A 21,834-nucleotide genomic window follows, 5' to 3' on the forward strand; every position below is an offset into this window, starting at 1 on the left:
ACGGGCATTGTTGCGTTGATGGGATTCTCCATATTTCTCTTCTTTGTGACAAACAAAGGAGCCGGTCATGTTGTCTCCGGAAGAGGGTATAGAGAGTACCGGACGTATGAATTCTCCACTTGGCTTAACGGGTTCGTTGGTGGTAAAAGATGGGTTGGAATAAGATCTTGTTTGGCTGAGGCTAGGGTGTGTGATGATTTGAGTGATGGTCCTGTTAGTCAGATCGCTGATGCCTTTTATCACAAGAACTTGTCTCCAATCCAGGTTTCTTTTTAGAGTTATAAGTTTTTATATATAGTAACAAAATAAAATAGCAAGACAAGTTTAGACGAATTTTAGGTTTTGTATATATTTTCGTTGTTTTATTAACTTTTGTATTAGTTACGTATAAGTTATATGTCAATGTTAATGATTGGTTGTGTAATTTCAATTAGTGGTTGTGTTTGAGTAGTCAGGGTGTTGTAAGCCGCCATCAGATTGCAACTTCGAGTTCAGAAACGCTACTATGTGGATGCCGCCGACCAAAAACGAAACGGCGGTTGGGGCGAACAACAACGAAGACTGCGGTACATGGAGCAACGTGCAAACGGAGTTGTGTTACAATTGCAACGCATGCAAAGCGGGAGTGTTAGCCAACATAAGAGCTAAATGGAGGAATCTTCTGGTCTTCAACATTTGTCTCCTCATTCTCCTCATCATCGTCTATTCCTGCGGTTGCTGTGCTCGTCGTAACAATCGGACGGCTAGGAAAAGCGATCATGCTTAAATTTTAATTGCTTTTGTTTCTTCTATGTTTTCTTTTAGTTTGTTTGTTTTTCTTTATTAAGGTCATTTATGTTTCTTTGCTTCTTAGGATAATGTCACGTCTGCTTTCACAACAATTATCAAGAATTTAGCACATTTCACTAGTTTTACCATCGGCATTTCATAAATAAGTAGGCACATTTCTCTAATCATACTATTAAATTGGTTTCGTATATAGATAAAGTTTCATAACAATCAAATGAATATTTTAACAACAAAAAAAGTTCAATGATTATGAAGTTATCATATTTCAATAGCCGGACAGAAATGAATACGTGGTCTTGTCTATTTTTATCAGCAACCATTAACAACAAACCCACAAAAACGAAAACAAACAAAAATCTAACACATACAAAAGTTACAGAATTTTAATACTACGTTCTCCAAAAGAAACCAAACAAAAAAACACCATATTGATGATCATCATCACCTCAATGATCTCAACGATCTCTCCCGTGGACAATATTGATTAATCGGTTCTGATTTGGATTCCTAAAGAAGATTAGAAAAAAAATGGAGGGACAGATTAGACAACTAAAAGACATTTTCGACCGGTTCGACATGGATTCAGACGGAAGCTTGACAATATTAGAACTCGCTGCGCTTCTCCGGTCACTCGGCCTCAAACCTTCAGGCGACCAAANCACGGGCATTGTTGCGTTGATGGGATTCTCCATATTTCTCTTCTTTGTGACAAACAAAGGAGCCGGTCATGTTGTCTCCGGAAGAGGGTATAGAGAGTACCGGACGTATGAATTCTCCACTTGGCTTAACGGGTTCGTTGGTGGTAAAAGATGGGTTGGGATAAGATCTTGTTTGGCTGAGGCTAGGGTGTGTGATGATTTGAGTGATGGTCCTGTTAGTCAGATCGCTGATGCCTTTTATCACAAGAACTTGTCTCCAATCCAGGTTTCTTTTTAGAGTTATAAGTTTTTATATATAGTAACAAAATAAAATAGCAAGACAAGTTTAGACGAATTTTAGGTTTTGTATATATTTTCGTTGTTTTATTAACTTTTGTATTAGTTACGTATAAGTTATATGTCAATGTTAATGATTGGTTGTGTAATTTCAATTAGTGGTTGTGTTTGAGTAGTCAGGGTGTTGTAAGCCGCCATCAGATTGCAACTTCGAGTTCAGAAACGCTACTATGTGGATGCCGCCGACCAAAAACGAAACGGCGGTTGGGGCGAACAACAACGAAGACTGCGGTACATGGAGCAACGTGCAAACGGAGTTGTGTTACAATTGCAACGCATGCAAAGCGGGAGTGTTAGCCAACATAAGAGCTAAATGGAGGAATCTTCTGGTCTTCAACATTTGTCTCCTCATTCTCCTCATCATCGTCTATTCCTGCGGTTGCTGTGCTCGTCGTAACAATCGGACGGCTAGGAAAAGCGATCATGCTTAAATTTTAATTGCTTTTGTTTCTTCTATGTTTTCTTTTAGTTTGTTTGTTTTTCTTTATTAAGGTCATTTATGTTTCTTTGCTTCTTAGGATAATGTCACGTCTGCTTTCACAACAATTATCAAGAATTTAGCACATTTCACTAGTTTTACCATCGGCATTTCATAAATAAGTAGGCACATTTCTCTAATCATACTATTAAATTGGTTTCGTATATAGATAAAGTTTCATAACAATCAAATGAATATTTTAACAACAAAAAAAGTTCAATGATTATGAAGTTATCATATTTCAATAGCCGGACAGAAATGAATACGTGGTCTTGTCTATTTTTATCAGCAACCATTAACAACAAACCCACAAAAACGAAAACAAACAAAAATCTAACACATACAAAAGTTACAGAATTTTAATACTACGTTCTCCAAAAGAAACCAAACAAAAAAACACCATATTGATGATCATCATCACCTCAATGATCTCAACGATCTCTCCCGTGGACAATATTGATTAATCGGTTCTGATTTGGATTCCTAAAGAAGATTAGAAAAAAAATGGAGGGACAGATTAGACAACTAAAAGACATTTTCGACCGGTTCGACATGGATTCAGACGGAAGCTTGACAATATTAGAACTCGCTGCGCTTCTCCGGTCACTCGGCCTCAAACCTTCAGGCGACCAAATCCACGTTTTGTTAGCTAGCATGGACTCAAACGGCAACGGTTTTGTCGAATTTGATGAGCTTGTTGGCACGATTCTTCCTGATCTGAACGAAGAGATCTTAATCAATTCCGAGCAATTACTCGACATTTTCAAATCGTTTGATAGAGATGGAAATGGATTCATCAGCGCGGCCGAGCTTGCAGGAGCAATGGCCAAGATGGGCCAACCATTGACGTATAAAGAACTAACGGAAATGATCAAAGAAGCAGATACAAATGGAGATGGTGTAATTAGTTTTGGTGAATTTGCTTCCATTATGGCCAAATCTGCTGTTGATTACTTTGGATTAAAAATTAATTCGTGATCGTCACAAATCCATGTTTATTTTTCTCGATTCATAACATCATCAAGTCTTCAAGCTAGATTGATTGAAAATTTGATATATGATTCATAGAAAATAGTGTCTTTTAAGATCCAAGGACGACGATTAAAGAGGGAAAAACTCAAAAAAAACAGATGTTGTTGAAATTTGAGGAACAATAAGAAATCTAGAAAACAAGCTCATGTGGTTTCATTCCTTGACTCAATGAGAACCTGGCTCCAAGGTACATCTTGAGCTCTGGGACTGCTTCGATGGATTTGATCACAGCAGCATCGATGGTTTTCTGGTCATCTTTCTTCTCTTGTGGGATCTCTTTCTTCTCCTGTTTAAACAAACAATGATCATGGATTAGGTAAATGTAACAATAAAGAAATAGAAACAAAATCCATTTCTGGTTAAATTATATGCATCAAAATGATTGTGGTTTACTTATGCAACTAAAACATGAACATACCTCTTTCTCTCCTTCGAAGAACTCGCCTTCACCTTTCTTCTTCTTCTTCTCAGCAACCTTTCCAAAGTACTTGTCATCGAACTTCTCAACGTTGACTCCAGAAATGTCAACCTTTGTTGAGGTTCCAATAACATAAGCCTGGTTCACACGTCTCAATGGAACACCATTGATCTTGAACGGGCCTAAAAATGGAGCAAATCAAAACAAACAACAGAAATGCTGCATCAGCAAAGTTTTACAAATTGAACAACCACAACAACAAATCAAAATCAACACTAACCAAAGAGATAAAAGAACTCACCTGTAACAAGAAGCAGACCAGAAGAAAGCTGCTTCAGGAATACAACTCTCTTGCCCTTGAACCTACCAGCAAGAATGATCAACACTGTTCCTGGAGTGATGCTTGCTCTGCAAATACACAACATATGCATAACCACCAGATTAGTATTGATAACAGAGCATACGAGTTCTATGAATCCTACATTTCCACAAATCCTAGAAACTTAGACGATCTCTATTATATTCCCAGCAGATCCAAAACCATTCTAATACATTTATCTAGAAACTGAAAACAACGAATCGAATCGAAGAAGAGAAATGGATGATTACTTTAGCTTGGTGGGGTTAGGCTTGCGTCTGTTAGGAAGTGGCTTCTTAACGTCTTCGGCAGGGTAAAACTTGGCTGGCTTCTCAACCGGAGCATCGACCTTAGACTTAGCATCATGACGGGGGAAAACGCCGCCGTTTTTGGCCTTGATAGCCCATAGACCTCTCTTGTGGTACATCTGAGACCTCGAGTATTTGCCGACACCCCTGATTAGGTCAGGGTTGCGGTTAACTTTGGGAGTTCTCTGCTTCGCCGCCGGCATCTTTGCTGTTTCTCTGTGACAAAAAACTCTCTCTGTGGCGTAAAAACCCTAGTTGAGAGTCATCAGCTCTTAAATATAAAGGATGATAGCATCACCAAAATAAAAACCTAATGGGCCTTTTTTGGGTTTTAAAACTCTAATGGGCTTAATAATATGGGTTTCCATGTTACGTTGCAAATAGTTCTGTAAGAAACAAAGTTATAAATTATAAGTGTGTGATTGCGAGAGAATTGAATAAATTGTTGGTTGTTAAATTTAAATATGCTATGGAATATTTTTAAGACTTTGTGCTACCAAAACTTGGTGAATTGTTAGAACCAACCAAGCTAAGTGAGACAGAAATAAAGTAGTACTATTGAGTCTTTGTAATCCTTAAAAGTGTTCTTAATAAAAAAGCTTTTCCCTTTTATATACACTGAGTTCACTCTTAATTTCTTTCCCTTTGGTTGTAACTTATAACTTTAAAAGAAGACACAATACAGAACACCAAACATCAGCATGAGAAAAAAGAATCATAAAGTATACATACATAACTAAATGTGATAAAATTAAATAGTAAAAATAAAATTAGTAAAATGAAAAAGTAATTTTGCTATTGTCATTCCTACAGAGTATAGATGTTAGCAAACAATGGAGAAAACAGACTAAAGAAATGTAATAAAGAAACAACGTCCCGAATAAGTCTTCAAACTTGTTTAATGCTTCATGTGTGGACGAGCAAACCCCGGCTGCACCAATAACAATACAAACATTATTAGTGTATGTACACAGAGTCTTGCTGGACAACTTCAATGTTTTCATTATAGCATCACTGTAGTTAAAATTACCTGAAGCAGTTTTGAAGGAGCTTCTTGATGAACAGGACCATGGCTTCTTGTTTTCCTTCTATCCAACGCAGGACTTGTATTAGCTACGGTTATGTCCCAAAAGCTTCTCTTTTTAGCTGCTGCAACTGGAGATGCAAAACGATGGCTTGGGCTTTTTAGCTCCTTCTCCTTCTCCTTTGGTCTCAAGCTCCCTCTTGTGACAATCCTTCTTGTTTCTTTGCCTCTTTCTGGAGTTTTCTCGCTCTTTCTACTACAAAGATCTTTCATTAATTCGTCTTTTTGCTTCTTCATCTGCAACCCATGTTCCCTCTTCATTCTCTCCATCTCCATCTTCAATGCCTTAACAGTCAGCTGAAGTTCCTTCACAGCTTCTTCTGCTTTTGTCCTTTTGGATGATTCTGGTGTAAAACATGTCCCTGGTAACAACGAGTGCCTTGGTTTCTTCTTCTGCTGAGCTGTTAGCGCAGATGGTGGAGTCATTAGTGATGAGATTGAAGGAGGTGTCAGAGAAACGTTGTTGTTGTTATTAGCAGCGGCCAAGTTCTCTGCTTGAAGAGTCAAAAGCTTTTGCTGCTGCTTCGCAAGCTGGACACGCAATTCACGGTTCTCTTTCTGAAGCTCTAACATTCCTTCAGACGAATCTCCTTGGCTCGATCAGCCCAATGGAGAGTGTTTTGTGTTTCACCAAAAGATTGACTGCTTGGACTTATATTAGCAATCATCACCGTGTTACACGAGCCGCCTAGTGAATCTTTGAGTAGTTGTGTGAGCTTTGAGTTTCGGTAAGGAATATGTTTCTTGCCTTCCACAAGCGCATTAATGCAACTACTTAATGCAAGAAGTGATTTGTTTATGTTTGCTCCTTCCAGTGATCTAAGCGTCCTTTGATCAGTTGCTAGCGCTCTTTCAGAACCCGCAAGATCAATGAGGGATAGCTTCCCTACCCGGCTGATGATTTTCATGTTAGCATCTCTAGTCTTATACTCCACTATGACCTAAAGAACCGCAACAACAGATCAACTTAAGACGTGCCAGACCTCAAAATTGATGATACACTATTGATTTGACGTGATATATAACTAAGAAAGATGCAAATTCTAACCTGAAGGATGGCGTGTGAGCGAGAAGATGTTTCATTGCAACGAGTTGGCTCAGTAGTTCTGTTTTGATTTCCCCTTTGGAGCAAAGCCATAACCTGCAATAAGCCATATAACAAACAAATCTCATAGATTAGCTTTTGGTGTTCATGATCACTCAAAATGGAAAATGTATAGATTAGAAGTAGAAACCTCATCTGTTGAATAAGCTCTATATTGTGTGAGACCAGCAGCCACAATTCCCTGGTTTCGATTACATTCAGAGAAAAGCAACTGAGTGAGACCAATGTGTTCTCATCTAAATCTAAAAGAGACAAAAAGAGATCTCAGTTTTATGTTTACCTGCTTATCTTCGCGGAGAATGAGAGGTCTACCAGGTGAAAGCAAATCTCTTACGGTTTCATTATAAACCTCAAGATAAGAAAGATGAACAACATGGTTCCCATCTAAGCTTCTCTGTCTAACTTTAGCAAACAAATCTTTGATTGCTAAAACCATCACACCCGGATTCTCCATTGTCCCTAGCATCGTATAAGTCTTGCCTGCTCCCGTAGCACCGTAGCAGAAAACAGAACCATTTCTTCCTTCAAGAACTGCTCCAACAAGGTCTCCTGTTCTGAATAAATCAAAGGGGAAAAAGACAATCTAAGCACTTGCAGCATTTTGATGCTCAATTGATTGCTAATGAAAAGGATACACCATTGAAGACAAAACAGAGATGATTGAATACACTTACGTGGTGGAATAAACTTCATGCTGTGTTGTGGTTTCAGGAAATGAAGAATCAAAGGTGAAATGACGAACACGGAGCCTCTTAAGCCTAAGGTAATCGTTCTCATTCGTAAACTCCGTAAGATAAACATCTCTCTTGTTCAAAATCTTGACACAACATCGTGACCCATTCTCTTTTTCCTTTTTCCCCATTGGTCTAAGCCTAACAAACACCAAAATCCGACTCACAGAAGCATCAAGACTCTCAATTTTGTCAGCGTCAGTAACGTTTCTAGCTCCATTACCCATAGACAGCTTCCTAATCACACAACTAGGCTTAACAGGAACAGAATTAACCCCAAAAATCCGATCTGCTTCGACTACATTGTTCTCTTTGGTATCTTCTTCAAAAAAATTAGAATCTTTACCGTCTCGGCGATGAAAGTCATCTCCTTTCTTGCAAGAATCAAGCAGCTGAGCCTTAAATCTGAGATCTTCAGGTTTGGGAGAGTGATTATGATTAGGGTTCCGGAGAGAGAAAGAAGCTCTCTTTTGCTGCTCGTACAAGAGAGTCAAAGCTCTCATCTTCTCCTTCAAACCTTGATGTGGGTTCCTCAACGGAAGATTCAGATTTGTGTTTTCTTGCTCATTTCGCTCCTGTTTCATCACCTTAGATCGAGTCGATACCGGCATTTTTTTTTTGTTTCCTCTCCAGAAATCTTAAGATTTTCTCAGCATCCAAAGCCAAAAAAGAGAGCAAAGAAGAGATCTTTTGGAGTTAAAGTTTATGAACTAATCAAACGCGGAGTGAAGAAAGGTGTGTGTGCGTTGGTCAAAATGAAAGCTTTGAGAGAGAGTGTGTGTGTGTGTGGTGTGTAGTATAGATTTTGATTAATTGCCTATTTTCTCAGTCTTGGTTTTGGATTAAGGGGAAACGCAAATTAAGAAATGAATTTATTGTAACGGTCATAAAATTTGGTTTGCTTTGTCCATTGCCCAGTGTTTGAGTTTTGTGTGGTCCACTTAATATTCCATTTTTTACATTTAAAAAAGAACTTTATAAAGATCAGTGACATTATTGTTTTTTCAATACTATGTTTTATTGAGTGTTTTTGATTTTATTTTATTTTCCGTTTCGATTTTGAGAATCGAGTTAGATTCCACATTTACCATTTTGGTTTCATTTTTTTCTGTTTTGATATTGAGAATTGAGTTTGATTTCTACATTTACCATTTTGGTTTGTTACTATAGCTTTGGTTTATTTCTGTTTTTTTTTCTCAAAAAAAATCGTTTTTTATCTTATTAAAAACCCAAAAAAATAATGGTAGTATATTTGTTTAATTTTATTTTAGGATACTTTTCAAAGATATAATTTTGATGAACCTGACTATTTTTTGGTGGTGAAATTGAGATATTTATTAATTAATAATGTTGCACAAAATAAATTAGATATTAATGTTACAAAAAAAAAAAACGAAAGCCGAAACAAAAAGAGAACCGAGCCATTCGCTGGAGTCATATTAGCTGAGCCTTAAAAAAGTCTCAAATCCCTAAAACCAGCCGAGCGATTGAGCCAAGCTACTGTGCCCTAGCTCCTCTCCTCCGTCAAATTCGCCCCAAACCAACGGATCTGCCGTCGTGACCAATCCCTCAGATCGGCGAACATCTGACTCAAAGCTCATCTCTCCCTTAAATCGGCTCAGATCTCTTTGGCTCAGAGAGATCCAACGCCGATCCATCCTCCTACTCCTCTCTGTTCTGGCGGCTGTTTCTGCTTTCCCTCCAAATAATTAAAAAACAAAACTTTCCCTTTCTCGCAACCGTTTTATTCTCGTTACAGATGGATTGGAATGTAAACAATGCATTCAAAACCTACAAAGGTAACCAAAAGAAAACGCAAACTCTGATTATGTCTTCTTCGTAGAGCTTATAGTTTAAAGTGTGGGAACTTGCTTTCTTGTGTTGGGTCTTCTTCTTAGTGTTTTCTATTGGTTTATTAACTGAGACAACAACTACTTATGATGTAGAGATGGAACCTAAAGCTATAATGGATATGAGTCTTGTTCAACACCCTGATCCCATTGACATTGGATTAGGCTCTTCTTCTTCTGATAAAGCTAATACTGTTACCCCTAAACGTAAGAAGACAATGACATCTGTCTATCTCAAGTATTTTGAGACTGCACCAGACAGCAAAACTCGGAAATGCAAATTCTGTGGACAAAGCTACTCCATTGCTACAGCCACTGGTATTTTTTTAAAACACTTTATATTGCAGCAACAACAATTCTATGATAAGAATATCTTAACGCTTTTCAATAACATGGGTTCTGTTTTCATGTTTTAAAGGAAACCTTGGAAGGCATCTGGCTAATAGACATCCAGGCTATGATAAGTCAGCAGATATTGTCACAGTACCACAGACACCACCGGTTGTTGTGAAGCCGTCACAATCTCAGTCGAAAGCACAAGCACCGCAACTCGATTATGATCATCTTAACTGGTTAGTTCTTAAGTGGCTTGCTTTGTCATCGCTTCCTCCCTCTACTGTAGACGAAAGTTGGTTGGGAAACTCTTTCAAATTTCTTAACCCAGCCATCCAGTTATGGCCGGCTGAGAAATATAAAGCTATACTTCATGAGGTTTTCAGAAGTATGCGGGGAGATGTGAAGACATCTTTGGAGCATATCCAATCCAAAGTTTCTGTCACGTTAGGTTTCTGGAGTTCATATCAAAACATTTTTTATATGAGCGTTACAGGGCAATGGATAGATGAACACTGGTCTTCTCATAGATTGCTGCTGGACATTTGTCGGATTCCTTATCCCTCTGGGGGTTCTGAGATCTTTAGCTCCCTTTTGAAAGTCCTTAAGATATATGCCATTGAAGACAGGGTTCTATGTTGTACACATGACAACAGCCAAAACGCTATTCACGCTTGTCATGCCCTGAAGGAGTACTTGGATGGTCAAAAGGTCTTGCCTTTCTGCTATATCCCCTGTGCTGCTCAAACTTTGAATGAAATTATTGATGAGGGGTTAGCTACTATAAAGCCCATAATCTCAAAGGTCAGAGAGTTCACACAGGAGTTAAACGGATCGATAGAGCTATCAGATGATTTCATTCAGTTGACAACAGCTTATCAAGAAGGCAACTGGAAACTTCCGATAGATACTTCGTCTCGTTGGAGTGGCAATTACCAGATGGTCAACATCTTGTGCAAGGTAAGATTTCAATAATTTTGACCTGGAAGCCATCAAGCTCTGGAGATATATATGTATGTGATGTGATAGCTTATTTTGGTTGGCAGGCTGGCAAGTCCTTGGACTCGGTGATTAGGAACACTGAGAATTGTCTAGAGAACAGAATGATGTTGACGTCTGCAGAGAAGAACGCGGTGACTATTGTCCATAGTTACTTGGATTTGGATTCATTCCACAAGACCACTCAAGATATGTGCACGAACAAGGATCTCACGGTTGGTCTGGCACTGCTCTTCATGGATAACATATCTGAGATGATCACGACTTGCCAAAAATCATGCCACAATCCAGACTGGCTAAGAACTTGTGCTGAAAGCATGGCTCAGAAGGCCAGAAGTTACAACACCCAAGTGTGCAACGTGTTCACTTACATTACAGCCGTTCTTGACCCGCGGATCAAAACAGAGTACATTCCAGAGACGATAAATCTCGAAAGCTATATAGATGAAGCAAGAACCCATTTCATTCGTAACTATTCCTCCTCTCATTTCACATCTTCCATGAGTAGCGGGTACCGTCCTCAGGACATGGATGAAGGAGGAGGAGGGAATATCTCATTTGCAGAGGAAATCGCTAGAAGGAAAAGAAGAGGAAGTATGAGTAACAACGTTGTCGATGAACTAACTCAGTACTTATCAGAGTCTATAGTCCCGATGCAAACCGATGTGTTGGATTGGTGGAAGGTAAACAGCGGAAGATACCCTCGGCTTTCCAACATGGCTCGTGATTTCCTTGCGGTTCAGGCGACTTCCGCTGCACCGGAAGAGATATTTTGCGGTAAAGGCGAAGAGATTGATAAGCAAAAGTATTGCATGCCTCAAGATAGCACGCAGTCTGTTCTTTGTATCAGATCATGGATTGAAGCTGGTATGAAACTGAAGTTCAAGTCTAATGAGATTGACTATGAACGGCTAATGGAGTTAGCTGCCACCGTGGGGGCCGATAATTCTGTAGGAGGTTTAGACAAGAATCAACATACTAGGTGAGATTCTTTTTTAGTGTTTGTACTAAAGAAACGAGTTGTCTTACTTTTTTAGCATGAGTTGTATGTAATTTTGCATAGTGGGGTGAGTGGAGGAGGATTTGTAAAGACTTTAGTGTTAGAGTTGGTTTTATGAAAACCAATCTGGTTAACTTTCTTAATTAAACCATATGTTCCTTTCATATCATGTTAGAGAAAAGGAAAAAAGAACTAGATAAAGTAGTCTTTGTTCTTAACTTTATAGGAAAACAAAAGGTACAATATCTTGACTAGTTTAATGGGTTTTGTCTCAAACAGCATAGTGGAAATTAATTGTCCGAAATAGAAATTACGTTACCTCTTTTTCTTGTTCCTTGCTTAGAAATTTTTTCTTTTTTTCTTGGCATGATATATTCCGATTTCGATAATGTCCAAGTCCAGTGTTTGAGTAACCAAGTTGTTGCTTAATTTAATCCCAAATTTCAAATACGACTATTTTTGTGTAGTACTTACTGCTACCTTCCTCGAATTTTCAATTCGTGTGTTCGTTCATTGCCTTATTGTTTCTCGTTAAATTTTTGTCGTCTAATGATTTCTTAAGCATATTGAAATTTGAGGGAGGAAAACAAAAAAAATGTAAAGAGGTCCAGTCGTACTTAGAAAAGTCTCGCACTCCAACTTTTACAGTTGAATACATCCCGACATGGCCACGTACTGAACTACGTACACCCTTGTGGGTTTCATTTCGATAGACCCTTTTGTTTTTACTCTTTCGATAAATTTAATTTTTATGATATCTGTTAAATTTGTTGCCCATTTCGACGAACCTTTTTTTTTTACTCATTGTACATTCAATATATGATATTATCGTTTCGTATATTGGACCGACCTATTTGGTCAATACAATTTTTCATTTTTTGGTCAAGAAGAAGAATACGATCAATACAAGAGAATATTCAACATTGCTATAATTTTATTGGTGTACCAGATCTGCCGGCGCCGTGATATAATTCTTTAAATCACTTTAGATTTAGTATATTGTCGAGTGTCGACGAATAAATTCATATAATCGCACGCAAAATTATAATAACTATTTGCATATATATATATATATATAGCAGTTACGAATTCAAGAATAAATCGGTCATTAGCTCGATAATGTTACGTTAACATTAATATTCTTCTTCTCATACTTGATAATTTTGTTTTTAGGTAAGCAAACCATTGGTGGTATTCATTGTTTATTTCCCCCTTTTTCGTTACTATCAATATAATATGAGATGTGGCGGTTTTATGCATGGAATATATATCATGTAATAGCGGTCTTCATAGTATTACTAGTATTTGTACAATTAGAGAAAAAAAAACAATAATAATTATCTTGAGAAATATGAAATATCACAGACGTCTATCTCAATACTTCCACTGACAAAGTTAGCGGTTTTATCTAATTAATTATTATCAGGTTAATTTTTTTTTTCATAGGGAATCAAAACGAGCCACGTGTCAATCACCTTGAAACGATGCTGGATGCAGCGCCACACGTACAGCTAGCCACAAGCAAGCATAAATAAAGATGGTAGCTCGTCCTCAAAGGTTCTCACTTTGCTAAGTGTATACCAACAATTTCTTTTTATATATATATATATATATATAAGAAAAAAGATTCTCTCTATAACATCCTTCAATCTCTCCTTGTGGTAAGATAACGGAGCTAGCAACTAGAGATCTATCTATCTCTGTGTGTGTTCTTGTCGTCGTTCAATGTTATAAAACGATCTCGAGTATCGCAAAATAACAAGATGTCTATTCGAAAAATCTACAGATGTCTGAATACTTTAATCAAAAGATCATGTGCTCAATCTTTATGATCATACAACGACGCCCCATTTCACACTTTGTTTCAACTCTCAGGTTTTTAATTCTTTTCTTCTTTGCTCTCAACCTGTTTCACTTGAGAAACAAACCCTTTGAACTCGATCAAGAAAGCTAAGTTTCTTTTTCAAGAATCAAGAATCAAGAATGGTGCGAACACCGTGTTGCAAAGCTGAATTAGGGTTAAAGAAAGGAGCTTGGCTCCCGAGGAAGATCAGAAGCTTCTCTCTTACCTTAACCGCTACGGTGAAGGTGGATGGCGAACACTCCCCGAAAAAGCTGGTACTTATTATTTTATTCCGTCATATTTGAATATTCAAATGTTGGACTTATTCTTTCTGATTATTATATTATATATTCTTAATAAAAAAAAACAATTGTTTTGAAATGGATCAGGACTCAAGAGATGCGGCAAAAGCTGCAGACTGAGATGGGCCAATTATCTGAGACCTGACATCAAAAGAGGAGAGTACACTGAAGACGAAGAACGTTGTATCATCTCTCTCCACGCCCTTCACGGCAACAAGTTAGTCTCTCTCTCTCTCTCTCTCTACAATATATGTACGTATAGTTTCCAATTCTTATTTCCTTTTCCGTCGCTGCATTAGCTATTTACTTTAGTTACAAACCAAAACATTTTAGTATTTTTTATCAAACAATTTACACAAACAAGCTTGACAACAAAAAAAAAACTAAAATATTGTGTTTTTCTTAATACCATACCAAAGGTATTATAAGCTGAACGCAATTTTTTAAATTAAGCTTGAATTAAAGTTCATATTTTATGTTTAATGCGATTATAATCTAATTATGGTGTTAATCAGATGGTCTGCTATAGCTCGTGGATTACCAGGAAGAACCGATAACGAGATCAAGAACTACTGGAACACTCATATCAAAAAACGTTTAGTCAAGGAAGGTATCGATCCGGTTACACACAAGTGCTTAAACTCCGGTACCGACAAATCAGGAAATCACCTGGAGAAACAAAACGTTAATCAGACAACTAGTGATGATGTTCTTGATAATGAGAAGGTGAAGAAGAACAACAAGAATCCTAGATTATCATCGACTAGGTTCTTGAACAGAGTAGCTAATAGGTTCGGAAAGAGAATCAATCAGAGTGTTCTGTCCGAAATCATCGGAAGTGGTGGCCCCTTTGCTACTAGTCACAATACTACTACCACCACTACTACTACTACAAGTGTTTCCGTTGACTCCGAACAAGATAAGTCAGCGAGCTCTTCTTTCACACCAACCTCGAATCATCTCTGCCAGGCGGCCGTTGCAACAACTCATGTTTCCTCGAACTTTGATTTTGATGGTAACGTTAATCCTACGTCGTCTTCGTCCACGTTCTCTGATTCCTCCGTTAACAATCATCTAGTATACTGTGATAATTTCGCTGGTAATAACAACATTGATGGTGAGGATACTATCGGGTTCTCGACATTTCTGAATGATGAAGATTTCATGATCTTGGAGGAGTCTTGTGTTGAGAACACTGCGTTCATGAAAGAACTTACGAGTTTTCTTCACGAAGATGAAAATGATGTCGTTGAGGTGACGCCGGTCTATGAACGTCAAGACACTTTTGCAGAGATTGATAAATATTTTTCGTGAGTGCTTGATCGATGAATCCACGTGATCATGTCAATATATATATATGTCCATAAATATATATACCATGTCGCTGGCTAGGTTTAAAAAAAAAGATGTCGATGGATATGTTACCTTGATGATGATGATGATGATAATAATAAATAATGATGGTGATGAACCACCATGCATGTAGCTTGTATTTATCTTTTGTTTAATCTTGTTTTTGTAAGTCTAACCTCAAGTGTGCTACATACGTTGGAAATCGAATGGTAAATGGTGATGTAATAATAAGATTAACGAGTTTTTTTCTTACGTTTATCAAATAAATATGCGAAAACAAGTAAGAATTTAGTATTCTTTTATCGTGTTGGTTATCAGAATTTGTATCTATCGGAACAAGAGATTTGCATTATTTTGACAAATCACTAGTTGCTGGCTACTACATCGCACGTACTACTATTATTTTTGATTTTAGTCCGCTGTGTATGTTGCACGAGAACTTTTGGTGGCTTGTGTCATGGGTGAAGGGCTAACTAATATGAAGACTGAAGAGGGTAGGTTGATAAAGAATTATATCTTCCAACTAAACTGAAAAATCAAAAATGGATGTAGATAAAAAAAACCATTTCAACGATTACGTCACTATAACGTCACTTAAATACGTCATTCACTAGTGTATATAAAAATCACCCTATGTATCACAATATTCGAATAATCAGGTATGAGACCGACATAAAGCAAAGTGAGATATTCTTTCAATGTTCTGATGGAGTGCTAAAGATAAGAAGAATTGTGCACTATCATTTAACACCTTTTTGAAAGCACAGTACAGAAAACAAAAGTAAAGGCTGAGATTTGTTTCACAAACAATATTTCGATATAAAAGTTGAACGATTTTGGTTTTACAATATATTTGTCTCTTCTCTGTACAAATAAAGTGACTAGAAACTAAAAACCCTAATTTTTTATTTCCAAAACAAAAACCCTAATTAAAAGTTTTATTATCAGGAACTGCTTATACAATTAATGTCTGGTTAGAAAAAAGAATTAAGTTTTGGTGGTAAACAAATTAATAACTGTAAAATGTTAGTTTTTAACTTTTTATCTTAGGCTCTAATTCTGCCTACTGTTAGTTTTTTTCTTAGGATACGGTATTAATTAGTATAACCAACATATTATACATTACACGTTTTATATGTATATTGCTCCAATATGTTACTTCATTGTTTCTAGGTAAAGATAATTCGGTGTTTAATTATGTAGTCCATTATCATTTCGAAATATAAAAAAAAAAATCATCCAAAAAAGTTTAAAATAAAATATAGAAAGTAACTAATAGACGCTAATCTAAGCTGTCGCTAGGGTTGCTTTCACGAATGAACGATAGATTAGTCTGTTGTACTAGGTGTAGTACTAGTTTCTTAACAAATTAAAAGAAAATGTTGTACATGATCATACAATCAATACCTGCAACTTTTTTCCACCGGGCCATCTTATTTTTTTTTGTTTTTTGTTTTCCGTTAACTCTCTATTTTTGACCTGATAGTCGAAAGGTTGATACAGTAGTATCTGGATATTTATTAAGCTAATTCTCTATTGTTAATTTGTTATACACAATTCGAAATCAAATATTATAAATTATGATGCCTAATCATGTGAGTCGTTACTAGCTAGTCATTGCCGCCGGTCTTCGCAGTTGGCACTCTGTGCTAGTGACACATTCTTGTGCATACATGTATGACTTTTGAAACTTGACATTTCAAAAGTCCATGACGTAAAACTAAATACCAAATAAACTTATACAGCCTCCCTATATTCCTTTAAAAAAAAAAGTATTCATCCGCCTAATGAGTCCGGTTTTGTTGCTTTTATTAGTATAGATTTTGTTTTTTTTTCTCTTGTTCCACTTTGTAATGGAGTTTATTTGTCATTTGATAATAATTGTATTTCATTATACTGGCTTAACTTTCTGGTTCAAATCAATATTTAATTTTATTATTTCATTTGTGATCAGTAGAGTGAAAGAAAGTGAAGTTAATATCGGTAGACTATTTAAAATAATTAAAATATTACCTTTTAAAAACAATTTGTGTGTATCAAAAAAAAAAAAAAAAAATTTGTGTGAAAAACCCAAAAATTAGTTATTTAGAAATAGAGAAAGTAATAAATAGTACCTAACCACATTTGGATTCAATGGATTAATTTGAGAATTGAGATATACTACGTATTAGGTTTTTTACTTTTTTTTTTTTCTTGACAGCAATTTATTGTCAAGGTTGGCTCCTCTTCATTTGACATTTTTTCCTGTTCAGAGTATACAGGCTAAATAAAATATTGTTGGAATTTGCTCGTGCTCAACCCGGTCTCGGTGCAAACTTAAATAATAGGTTTTTAGCCACACAGTACTTAACAAGAGAGAACAAAGCCATAAATTAACCACTTTGTTAAATAAATAAATATTTGATGTAAACTACCCATTTTCAACCTCCCTTCAGGCCTTCAGAGTCGTTTTCCATCTTTTTCCAATATCTGATATAAATTAAAATTTATATTTCTTTGGCACATATGAAAACTTTTAGAAACACACAAATAATGGAAATGTGAATACGTGATTCTGTTTGCTCAAAGAAAAAGAAAAGAAAAAAAAAAGAATAATATGTGACACTAAATAGAAAACACAATGTTACAAAAAATATAAAATCAAATATCACATTTTTAGTCAAATTTATTTGTTCTATCTATAAACATAATTTTACTTGCTGGTCTCATAATAGGTCAGTGATATGACTCTGATAGATTCAGCACCTATATTTCAATTCTACTTTTCTGCATGGACGACCTGACATTGACAAAACGTAGTACCACGTCAAGTCTTCTAGAGTGTTCTTACATTTTTAGTTGTCTGTATGATAGTACCATGTTAAAACGATATTTTAATTACATGATACTAAGGAAGTAAGGGGTATTCGGATAGTGTCTAACAGTTTAACCTCTAAGCTTAATTGACGTACAACGGGAGTTGTATAAAGAAAAGAATGGCGTATCCACTCGTTATTGTCTGCTTTTAATCTTTGTATAGGATTATAAATCCTAATAATCCAATTTTTTCATCAGAAATGAATTTTACTAATTTGGAATCAGACACAGTAGTCACTGTTGAGAGAGCTTGAGTTATTACCGAAGGAATCAGAAGGTAAAAATGAAAGAAAGCACTATTTGGGATTCTAGTTTTAGCAAGTATATCTGTCCACATGGTTGTTGCTTTCTCTGCTTATATATTCAAACCGTTTTTTTTCATTGTCGAGGTACCGGTAGATTCCAAACTTGAAGTTTAGTATCCTTATCAAATCTATTACCTCTTACATTGTTATCTTCTTCTTCTTATTTTTCTCACACTTTCTCGTACCCTTTTTACTAGCAATACTACATTGCTATAACGACCTCCTGAATTAGTTCACTTTCCAATAAATTATCGTATGCAAACCTTTTATATAAAATAAACCATTGATCGTTTTATGAAAAACATTTAATTAAGCGCTTATTTTTCACCAGTGTTAGCAAAACTGTAACATCTGTATTATTTAACATATGACAATGGTAGACATATTGCATTTATAACATCTGAATTATATTTTATCAACAAACCGGATTGGTTGCTTCTTAAAAACACATAACATATATACATTTTATCAACTATCTATGTATATATGTTAGCTTTTTGTATTTCCAATAATCTATGCCTACCCGACAAAAGATAAGAGTTAATAGATAGTTGAATAAGCATGTACTATTGGAGGAACCAAGACCGATGCCAATTCGAATTATAAGCCAAAGTCATAAAAAAACAAGTTTTGCTGAGACAACACGCCGCTAAACTTTACTATGATGGAGGGAAAGAAATGTTAAAAAGAGCTGAAAAGAAAAAGAAAAAAAGAATAAAAAGATCACTGAAACAAATCGACACTGTTGTTTAAATATTTGATATATAGAAGAAAAACAACATTTGATGAAAAGATGCGATCACCATCCAACGGTTTCGTCAAAACACTCAAAAAAACAAAAGTGATTATATTTCCTCCAACTTTGATTCTACGTGTTACACCTAAGTTAAATGTCCATTAAAGGACAACATTGATGCTGATGTAAACAAGTAAAGTTGTGATTGCTCGATCCAACATGTTAACGTGAGACTTTTCAGGTCATGGATTCATGGAATTCTTAATTGATCATTAAAATAGTTAGTTAGTTGGCACCAATAATTTTCAATGGCCACATTAAAAATAGTTTAGGCCATCCAATACTACCACCAGTAGTATCCCTAATTGGGGATAAGTACTCATTTTGTTTTCATTTTAAGCAATGTAGAAGATTTTTGCACAAAACTTAAGAATGTATATCATATAATTTATCCTTTTTTACATCAAATTAACCACCATTAAGTAAAACTAATTCAACCAGTAAAAAGCATAGTGCAGTATATAAACAATTAAAATGTTAAATGCATTGAAATTTTACATAAAGACTTGTAAACGTACACAATTTAAAGCATTATGGAACAAAAGGAGTACATTTCATCACTATCTAACCCACCCAAACACCATACACACTTGTAAAAGCGCTGGTTTTTCACTTTTAGTTATCATAAAGAAATAGTGATGGTGATAAACGTGTAAATAACATATAATGATAAAATATCATAAGTTAGTAACCACACATGTGCTTTCTGATAGCATATTTGAAAAATGAGAATATTACCGTCAATAGCTAGTAGCCGCTAACCAAACAAGCACACTTGTAAAAGGTAAAAACGTCGGTCTTTGGAAAAGTGTCTATGTTTGGCTATCAAATAATGAAAGCTGAATTAGGATATACTTTGGTTTTTACTTTTTAAAACAGAATTAAGTAACAAACCGCACTATACGCGGGATAAATTGACTTAAATAAAATTATTATTTGAAATTTAAGGTATTATAATAATAATTTTATACATATTTTTTTATATTCAAATTTACATTTAATTATTTTGTGTAAAAATGTATTTTACCCGTGAAATGTGAAAAATAATGTTAATTATTGTGATAATTGTGATAATGTTATTTATTTTTTAAGATTATTGTAATAATTAATTTTTAATATATAGTCTCTTTGTTTCATAAAGAGTGTCATTTTAGAATTTTTGTTTCACAGAGAGTATTATTTTACATTTCCAATGCACTATTTTATATTTTCAATATATATTTTTCATTAGATTTTCTAGTTTTACTCTTAATCTATGACTAAATTAACCTATTAAACATTTATTAAATAAGGACATATATATATATATATATTAATATTTTCTTAATTTGTGTGAAATGTGTCAAAATGACACTTATAGTGAAACAGAGGGGGTACTTGAATAGTCATCAATTTTTTTTAAAATCGGAGAATAAGTTTTTTATTTCAAAAAATTAAATAGATGAATAATTTTTTTAATAGTTTATGAAATGTAATTTACTTTAAATAATTAAATATGTTATGAAAATGATAATTAAAATATTAACTATATTTTCTTTTTTAATAGTTGATGAAGTCTTTAATTTTAAAAAACTAATAGAAAGAAACATTACTTTATATATTCTAATGACACAATTATATAAATAATAATGAAATAAAGATTTTCTTATACTCCCTCTGTTTCACAAAGAGTGTCATTCTGAAGATTTTTCTTTGTTTCACAAATAATGTCACTTTACAATTCCAATGCATTATTTTATATTTCCAATGCATCTTTTACTTTAGATTTCCTAGTTTTACCCTTAATTTATAACTAAAATAATCTATTAAAACCTTATTAAATAAGGGCATATATGTATATTTCAATGTTTTCTTAATTTGTGTGAAAAGTGTCAGCATGACACTCTTTGTGAAACGGAGGGAGTATATTTTAATGGCACATTTAATAAATCAAAAGACTTATTTTTGTAAATATGTTTATCTTGAGATGATTAATTGCAATTAAATCTCCAAATCGCTTTGGCGACGATACATTAACATTTTCAACAAAATGTTTCTCTATTAATATATAGGGGATAGTATTACTCCATCGTAGTAGAAGTAGTATATACAATTACATATACAGTAAATTTAATGAGATCGTCGCTCATACTTTAACTTGTGTAGTTACTTTTGGTTAATTTATAATAAAGTAGGTAAAGAATTAATTATTTATTTAGATAATAATAGTTCTAAAATCAATGAAAATAGTTAAAGTTTATTCAGTTTTAAACCCAAAATAAACTTGAAAACCTGAAAAATAAGAGTGTTCAAATCAAAACCAAATGAAAGTATACATAGGTTTTAGTTTGGTAACTATTTTCTCATTAAGCAAAAGAAGTTTGAAGAAAGTGAACCAAATTAAAACCAAGTGATGGTGGTTAAGTGATTTCTATTTGATGAGGAGTTGTACTATAGGTATAAGTCAAAGATCAATTCCCATCAAAACGTAAATCGCATAATTTGATCGGTAGGAATAATGTCATGATCTTACAGTACATGAGATTACACAAATCTACTGAACAACGCTTGGTTGACGAGTGGAGTGAGTGATATAGGCCTATAGGGGTGTCAAACTGTCAATAGCGTCTGGGACGCTACAACGTTTCAGGTTCGATTATCCTGTTACGCGAAACTAACACATATTTTTCTGGGCACCTTTATATGGATATGGGCCTATCTAACGGTCTATTTGAATATCCGGAGAAAAGGTCTATTTATTGGCTGCACCTCTCCCAGAGATTAGTCTCGGACTGCTTGGGGATTTACTCTGAGTTAAACTATCAATAGCTATGTCATATAGTACAGTAACGAAGAACATTTTGGACCAAAAAAGTTAAAAAAAGAGAACGCGTTACCATATTAGTTTTAAAAAGAAAAA

At 35.0% G+C, this 21,834-nt stretch overlaps 5 protein-coding genes and 2 pseudogenes across 6 annotated transcripts in view; 5 read left to right on the forward strand and 2 right to left on the reverse strand.

Annotated features, from left to right (window-relative positions):
* The window catches only part of LOC104756191 (tetraspanin-11-like), a 2,337-nt gene extending 1,407 nt beyond the window's left edge, over positions 1 to 930 (forward strand). Inside the window, exons 2-3 of the mRNA XM_010478731.1 lie at positions 3 to 264; positions 452 to 930. Of these exons, the coding sequence (XP_010477033.1) occupies positions 3 to 264; positions 452 to 766 (577 nt within the window). The 3' untranslated portion in view covers positions 767 to 930. The remainder of the gene's footprint in view (positions 1 to 2; positions 265 to 451) is intronic.
* On the forward strand, positions 1,318 to 2,379 carry LOC104759284 (tetraspanin-11-like). The gene is made up of 2 exons (XM_010482227.1): positions 1,318 to 1,713; positions 1,901 to 2,379. The coding sequence occupies exons 1-2, from the start codon at positions 1,318 to 1,320 to the stop codon at positions 2,213 to 2,215; spliced, it is 711 nt and encodes a 236-aa protein (XP_010480529.1). The 3' UTR covers positions 2,216 to 2,379.
* On the forward strand, positions 2,620 to 3,416 carry LOC104756194 (probable calcium-binding protein CML15). 2 transcript variants are annotated; one of them, XM_019239546.1, is made up of 2 exons: positions 2,620 to 2,708; positions 2,773 to 3,416. In XM_019239546.1, the coding sequence occupies exons 1-2, from the start codon at positions 2,670 to 2,672 to the stop codon at positions 3,238 to 3,240; spliced, it is 507 nt and encodes a 168-aa protein (XP_019095091.1). In that variant the 5' UTR covers positions 2,620 to 2,669; the 3' UTR covers positions 3,241 to 3,416. The 2 variants fall into 2 exon arrangements, with proteins under 2 accessions (XP_019095091.1, XP_010477035.1); XM_010478733.1 differs by having other exon boundaries at positions 2,620 to 3,416.
* LOC104756192 (60S ribosomal protein L6-1) lies at positions 3,288 to 4,634 on the reverse strand. Its single transcript, XM_010478732.2, has 4 exons — positions 4,322 to 4,634; positions 4,014 to 4,120; positions 3,713 to 3,894; positions 3,288 to 3,580 (listed from the first exon to the last, which is right to left on the reverse strand). Exons 1-4 carry the CDS (start codon positions 4,579 to 4,581, stop codon positions 3,425 to 3,427), a joined length of 705 nt encoding a protein of 234 aa, XP_010477034.1. The 5' UTR covers positions 4,582 to 4,634; the 3' UTR covers positions 3,288 to 3,424.
* On the reverse strand, positions 5,059 to 8,110 carry LOC104756195 (annotated as a pseudogene).
* On the forward strand, positions 8,686 to 11,644 carry LOC104756196 (zinc finger BED domain-containing protein RICESLEEPER 2-like). Its single transcript, XM_010478734.2, has 4 exons — positions 8,686 to 9,097; positions 9,245 to 9,466; positions 9,567 to 10,441; positions 10,528 to 11,644. The coding sequence occupies exons 1-4, from the start codon at positions 9,058 to 9,060 to the stop codon at positions 11,464 to 11,466; spliced, it is 2,076 nt and encodes a 691-aa protein (XP_010477036.1). The 5' UTR covers positions 8,686 to 9,057; the 3' UTR covers positions 11,467 to 11,644.
* On the forward strand, positions 13,068 to 15,119 carry LOC104756197 (annotated as a pseudogene).

This window comes from Camelina sativa, chromosome 17 (assembly GCF_000633955.1).
Source record: "Camelina sativa cultivar DH55 chromosome 17, Cs, whole genome shotgun sequence".
NCBI classification, from domain to species: domain Eukaryota; kingdom Viridiplantae; phylum Streptophyta; class Magnoliopsida; order Brassicales; family Brassicaceae; genus Camelina; species Camelina sativa.

Excerpts from the sequence above, each read along its gene's own strand:
- LOC104756194 (XM_019239546.1), top strand. The coding sequence starts at position 2,670 with ATGATCATCATCACCTCAATGATCTCAACGATCTCTCCC. Across the intron at positions 2,709-2,772 it reads TGATCTCAACGATCTCTCCC|GGACAGATTAGACAACTAAA; the intron begins GTGGACAATATT and ends AAAAAAATGGAG.
- LOC104756196 (XM_010478734.2), top strand. The coding sequence starts at position 9,058 with ATGGATTGGAATGTAAACAATGCATTCAAAACCTACAAAG. Across the intron at positions 9,098-9,244 it reads TGCATTCAAAACCTACAAAG|AGATGGAACCTAAAGCTATA; the intron begins GTAACCAAAAGA and ends CTTATGATGTAG. Across the intron at positions 10,442-10,527 it reads TGGTCAACATCTTGTGCAAG|GCTGGCAAGTCCTTGGACTC; the intron begins GTAAGATTTCAA and ends TTTGGTTGGCAG.
- LOC104756192 (XM_010478732.2), bottom strand. The coding sequence starts at position 4,581 with ATGCCGGCGGCGAAGCAGAGAACTCCCAAAGTTAACCGCAACCCTGAC. Across the intron at positions 4,121-4,321 it reads CCTAACCCCACCAAGCTAAA|AGCAAGCATCACTCCAGGAA; the intron begins GTAATCATCCAT and ends GTGTATTTGCAG. Across the intron at positions 3,581-3,712 it reads TCTTCGAAGGAGAGAAAGAG|GAGAAGAAAGAGATCCCACA; the intron begins GTATGTTCATGT and ends TTGTTTAAACAG.